Source organism: Peromyscus leucopus, chromosome 11, assembly GCF_004664715.2.
Source record: "Peromyscus leucopus breed LL Stock chromosome 11, UCI_PerLeu_2.1, whole genome shotgun sequence".
Taxonomy (NCBI): Eukaryota; Metazoa; Chordata; class Mammalia; order Rodentia; family Cricetidae; genus Peromyscus; species Peromyscus leucopus.
In genome coordinates this window covers 30,651,786-30,658,220 of record NC_051072.1, presented here as the reverse complement: position 1 = coordinate 30,658,220, position 6,435 = coordinate 30,651,786, and the positions used below count along the sequence as shown (strand labels likewise).

At 54.8% G+C, this 6,435-nt stretch overlaps 1 protein-coding gene across 1 annotated transcript; it reads left to right on the top strand.

Annotated features, from left to right (window-relative positions):
* Window positions 1-615: 615 nt before the first annotated feature.
* On the top strand, window positions 616-5,875 carry LOC114704254. The gene is given in 9 exon segments (XM_028885402.2): window positions 616-682; window positions 685-995; window positions 998-1,153; window positions 1,271-2,123; window positions 2,126-2,277; window positions 2,279-2,876; window positions 2,879-3,496; window positions 3,499-3,597; window positions 3,600-5,875. Coding segments are annotated over 9 exon segments (5,130 nt in total).
* Window positions 5,876-6,435: the final 560 nt, after the last annotated feature.

Here is a 6,435-nt window from a genome sequence, read left to right as displayed (position 1 = left end):
AACCCTCCACTCCAGCCCGTCGGCGCGCCAGTCTCTTGAGCCTCTTGAGTGACTGTGTCGCCCCGGGTACCCGTGTTCCTGAATAAAGCCTCTTGCTTTTTGCATCTGACTTATGGTCTCGGTGTGATCTCTGGGCGAGGGTCTCTCCAGAGGGAAGACTACCTTCGGGGGTCTTTCATTTGGGGGCTCGTCCGGGATCGGAGACCCCCCGCCTCGGGACCACCGACCCACTGTCAGGAGGTAAGTTGGCCGGCCACTGTCTGTCTGTATTGTCTCAGTCTGTTTACTTGTCTTTCGTTTTCGTCGGGCATCCTAAGTCAGGTCTGAGTCGGTGGGGGCTGAAGGAGCTGACGAGCTCGGACTTCGCCCACCGAAACCCTGGAAGACGTTCCACGGGTATCTGAAGTCCCCTCTGGGGCACGGTTTTTCGGGGCCACCCCCGTATCAGAAGGATACGTGGTACTGGCAGGGGACGGAGAATTCAAACACTCCGCGTCCCCATCTGAGTTTTTGTTTTCGGTTTTACGCCGGAGCTGCGCAGCGCGAAATTCTGTGGTCTGTCTTGTCTGTTTGTTTCTCGTTGTGTGTCTAACCCTTCTTTATTTAGAGACCACCATGGGACAGACTGTCGTTACCCCCTTGAGCCTAACTACTGACCATTGGTCGGACGTCAAAGGCCGGGGAGCGATGAAGGTGTAGTCATCAAGAAAAATAAATGGATGACCCTCTGTGAGGCCGAATGGGTCATGATGGATGTAGGATGGCCACGGGAAGGGTCATTTAATCTCTCTCTCATTTCACAGGTTGAGGGGAAGGTGTTTGCCCCCAGCCCCCATGGGCATCCAGACCAGGTTCCCTACATCGCCATTTGGAGATCCCTGGTTGAAAACCCATTCCCCTGGGTCAAGCCCTTCCTCCCACAACCTCTCACTCCCCAGCCTTCGGCGCCTCCTAACCCCCTTTCTTCTCTCTACCCAGTCCTTCCCCGCAGGAGCCTTCCAAGCCCCCTGTCCTTCCCCCTGATCCTAATTCTCCTCTCATAGACCTTCTGACAGATGAACCGTCACCCTACCAGCCGACCCCCCCAGCGTCACCCGCGGCCTCGGCGGCTGCGCCCGCGGCGGCCCCTGCTGCGGTGCCGGCCGCAGCCCCGGCGGCTGCACCCGCTGTGGCTCTAGTCGCGACACCGGCTGCGACCTCCCTGGCGGCCGCGCCCCCCGTGATGACCCCGCTCACTGAGGACTCAGAGGAAGAAGAAGAAACAGTCCAGTCCCCCATCGCGGGCCGCCTCAGGGGCCGCCGAGCCAGCCCCCCCACTGAATCCAAAGCCTTCCCGCTTCGGGAAGGACCCAATCATCAGTTACAATATTGGCCCTTTTCTGCCTCAGACCTTTATAATTGGAAACAACATAATCCCCCTTTCTCCAGAGATCCTGTTGCCTTGACCGGCCTAATTGAGTCCATCCTAGTGACTCACAGGCCGACTTGGGACGACTGTCAGCAGCTCCTGCAGACCCTCTTAACTGTAGAGGAAAAGCAGAGAGTTTTCCTGGAGGCCCGGAAGCAGGTTCCGGGTGATGACGGGAGGCCAACCCAACTCCCAAATATCATCGATGCAGCTTTTCCCTTGACCCGCCCAGACTGGGACTTCAATACACCTGAAGGTAGGGAGCATCTACGTCTCTATCGCCAGTTGCTCTTAGCGGGTCTCCGAGCGGCCGCCAGAAGGCCTACCAATTTGGCTCAGGTAAGGAATGTGATACAGGGAAAGGAAGAATCACCCGCTGCATTTTTAGAGAGGCTGAAGGAGGCTTATAGGATGTACACTCCGTATGATCCAGAAGACCCAGGGCAAACACCAGGTGTCATCTTATCATTTATCTACCAGTCTAGCTCAGATATCCGAACCAAATTGCAGCGGTTGGAAGGTTTACAGGCACTAGGTTTGCCAGACTTATTGAAGGAAGCAGAGAAAGTGTTCAATAAGAGAGAAACTCCTGAGGAAAGGAGATGGCAGAAACAAGAAGAAAGGGACAAGAAACAGCATAGGGAAATGAAAAAGGTTTTGGCCGCCGTTGTGTCTCAGGGACAGCGGAGAGAGGGAGATAGGTCGGGAGAGCGAAGGAGGCCACCCTTGATAAAGATCAATGTGCTTACTGTAAGGAGAAGGGACACTGGGCCCGAGAGTGCCCCAAGAAGCCACAAGGACCCCGCCGACCCAAGCCCAAAACCGTGGACCTCCTTAGTCTAGAGGACTAGGGGAGTCGAGGCCAGGAGCCCCCCCCCTGAGCCTAGGATAACCCTCAAGATCGGGGGGCAGCCCGTGACCTTCCTGGTTGATACTGGTGCCGAACATTCAGTCCTAACCCATGCCGGAGTGCCTCTTAGCCGGCATTCTGCACTGGTGCAGGGGGCAACTGGAAACAAGAGGTATTACTGGACTGCCGAGAGAAAGGTCCAACTGGCATCAGGGCAAGTAATTCACTCCTTCCTGCATATACCTGAATGCCCCCATCCGCTGTTAGGACGGGACCTATTAACCAAATTGAAGGCACAAATCTACTTTGATGAGAAGGGACCAAGGGTCACGGGTCCTAAAGGAGACCCCCTACAAATCCTTGCCCTCAGTTTAGAGGAAGAATACCGTTTGTTTGAGGCAGAACCCCCGGAGAAATCACCTGAGGAGCTACAGAACTGGCTGAGAGAGTTTCCTCAGGCCTGGGCAGAGACTGGGGGCTTGGGGCTGGCACGCGATCAGCCGCCGCTGATGATCTCACTAAAGGCCTCCGCGACTCCCGTTTCAATCAGACAATACCCAATGTCACGGGAAGCTCATGAGGGGATCAAGCCCCATATTCGGAGGCTCCTGGACCAAGGGTGTTAAAGCCCTGCCAGTCACCTTGGAACACCCCTCTCTTGCCTGTTAAGAAACCGGGGACAGGAGACTACAGGCCGGTCCAGGACTTGAGAGAGGTCAATAAGCGGGTGAAGGACATACACCCCATGGTGCCTAACCCCTATAACCTCCTGAGCACCCTCCCACCGACCCACGTCTGGTACACTGTGCTAGACCTGAAGGATGCCTTCTTTTGTTTAAGACTGCACCCTCAAAGTCAAATGCTATTCGCTTTTGAATGGAGGGACCCAGAAAGAGGGCTCTCGGGACAATTAACCTGGACCCGGCTCCCTCAGGGCTTCAAAAATAGCCCAACCCTCTTTGATGAGGCCCTACATGCAGATCTGGCCGGATTCCGGGTCGAACACCCAACCCTGACTCTGCTCCAGTACGTGGATGATCTACTCCTGGCAGCCAGGAGTCGAACCGAGTGCCTGGAGGGCACTCGAGCCTTACTGGCCAGACTTGGACAAAAGGGCTATAGAGCCTCAGCCAAAAAGGCTCAAGTATGCCGAGACAAGGTTACCTACCTGGGCTACACCCTGAGCGGGGGGCAAAGATGGTTAACAGGAGCAAGGAAGGAGACGATAATCTCCATCCCCCTCCTCGAAACCCCCGCCAAGTTCGAGAGTTTCTGGGCACGGCTGGGTATTGCCGCCTTTGGATTCCTGGCTTTGCCGAACTGGCAGCCCCATTATACCCCTCACTAAACCAGGGACCATGTTCCAATGGGAGGAGAAGCATCAGAAAGCGTTCCAACAGATCAAGAAGGCCTTACTCAAGGCCCCGGCTCTGGGTCTGCCAGATCTAACCAAGCCCTTTGAGCTGTTTGTGGATGAGAACTCAGGTCTTGCCAAAGGGGTACTGGTGCAAAGACTGGGACCTTGGAGGAGACCTGTAGCGTACTTGTCCAAGAAATTGGACCCGGTGGCTACAGGATGGCCTCCATGCCTCCGCATGGTGGCAGCCATTGCCGTATTACTCAAGGATGCCGGGAAGCTGACTCTGGGACAGCCGTTGACTGTGCTGGCCTCCCATGCAGTGGAGGCCTTGGTCCGACAACCACCGGACAGATGGCTTTCTAACGCCAGAATGACTTACTATCAGGCCTTACTACTGGACTCAGACCGGGTAAATTTTGGGCCGACAGTTTCCCTTAACCCTGCTACCTTGCTGCCACTGCCTAGCCCCTCCGAGGAGCATGACTGCCTCCAGATTCTAGCCAAAGCACATGGCACCCGCCCTGATCTGACAGATCAGCCGCTTAAGGATCCAGACGCTGTCTGGTACACAGATGGGAGCAGTTTCCTGGAGGAGGGGGAACGCAGAGCTGGGGCAGCTATAACCACCGAATCGGAAGTGGTATGGGCATCGTCACTCCCGCCCGGGACATCGGCCCAGCGCGCAGAACTGATTGCGCTCACCCAAGCTCTCCGGATGGCAGAAGGTAAGAAGCTCACAGTTTATACTGACAGCAGATATGCCTTCGCCACTGCGCATGTCCACGGGGAAATCTACAGACGGAGAGGCCTGCTGACGTCCGCGGGTAAGGAAATCAAAAACAAAAAAGAGATCCTAGACCTCCTAAAGGCCCTGTTCCTCCCGCTCCAACTCAGTATTGTCCACTGCCCAGGGCATCAAAAGGATGACTCTGCAGTAGCCAGAAGGAATCGGCTGGCAGATCTGACTGCCCGAACAGTGGCTTCCCAGCCAGCAGGAAACAGCCAGTTGATGGCTATACAAGAACCACAGCCTGAGAAAGACCCCGTGCCTTATAGCCCAGAAGACCATGCGCTAGCAAAGAAAATGGGGGCGGACTGGGAACAAGGAAGACAAGCATATATACTAGGGGACCGGATGGTCATGCCAACCTCCCATACCCGATATATGCTGAGATTCCTCCATGCATTGACCCATTTGAGCAAAAACAAGATGAAGACCCTATTGGACAGAGAAAACACCTGGGCAGTGCTGCTGAATCAGGATCAGGTACTCCAGCAGGTAACTTCTACCTGCCCAGCCTGTGCTCAAGTCAACGCAGGAAAGGTTCATCTAAACAAGGGGGCCCGCCAAAGAGGCCATCGTCCTGGTGTTCATTGGGAAATAGACTTTACAGAAGTAAAACCCTGACTCTATGGGTACCAGTACCTCCTGGTCTTCGTGGACACTTTTTCCGGATGGATCGAGGCATTTCCAACCAAGAATGAGACGGCTAATGTGGCAACAAAGAAACTGTTGGAAGAAATCTTCCCCAGGTATGGGATGCCTCAAATATTGGGGTCGGATAATGGGCCTGCCTTCGTCTCTCAGGTAAGTCAGAAGATGGCCAAACTATTGGGGGTTGATTGGAAACTCCATTGTGCATACCGCCCCCAGAGCTCAGGACAGGTAGAACGAGTTAATAGAACAATCAAGGAGACTTTAACCAAATTAACGCTTGCAACTGGCACTAGAGATTGGGTGCTCCTACTTCCCTTGGCTCTCTACCGAGCCCGAAATACTCCTGGCCCACACGGCCTAACCCCTTTTGAGATCATGTATGGGGCCCCACCTCCTGTTGTAAACTTTCTCCATCCTGATATTTCATCTTTTGCCACCACCCCTACTTTAGAGGCACATCTTCAAGCCCTCCAACTGGTGCAGAGGGAGATCTGGAAGCCCCTGGCCAAGACTTATCAGGAGCAGCTAGACAAGCCAGTGGTGCCCCACCCCTTCCAGATCGGGGACTCCGTTTGGGTCCGACGACACCAGACCAAGAACCTGGAATCATGGTGGAAGGGGCCCTACACTGTCTTGCTGACCACCCCCACTGCACTCAAGGTCGACGGGATTGCTGCATGGATCCACGCCTCTCATGTGAAGGCTGCCAGGGAACCCGACCCAGCAGGATCCAGAAAGTCAACATGGACAGTGCGCCGCACACGAGACCCCCTAAAAATAAGGTTGGCCCGCGGCTCCTCTTCCTCCCCCTCCTCTTAATCTCTGCCTACCCCCAGGGGACTAGGGCAGCAGAGAGCCCGCACCTAGTTAAGAGGCTCACTTGGCAGGTCATCTCACAAACTGGGGAGACGGTCTGGCAAACGACCGCCCTTCACACCCCCTTTACATGGTGGCCTAACTTGCATCCAGATCTCTGCCAACTAGCAGCAGGGTCAGAGGACTGGGACATCCCTACCACTGACCCCATGAACCCCAGAGCACCAGACGTCTGTCAGGATGGTAAGGAAACTTGCAAATGTAGTGACGGGAGATACGGATGTGGTCACCCTGAAACCAGGGCAGCCCTGTCACAACTATCCTTCTACGTCTGCCCCCGGGATGGTAGGGACAGAAAGATGATTAGACAATGTGGGGGTTATGAAAGTTACTTCTGTAAAGCATGGGGATGTGAAACAACTGGTAATACCTATTGGAAGCCTTCATCCACTTGGGACCTCATTAGGGTAAAAAGGACTACCCAAGGAGAAAGCCACTCATGGCGTCCCCTTACCCAAGGACGTTGTTGGGGAACTGTCACGTCAGGAAGAGATAACACTTAC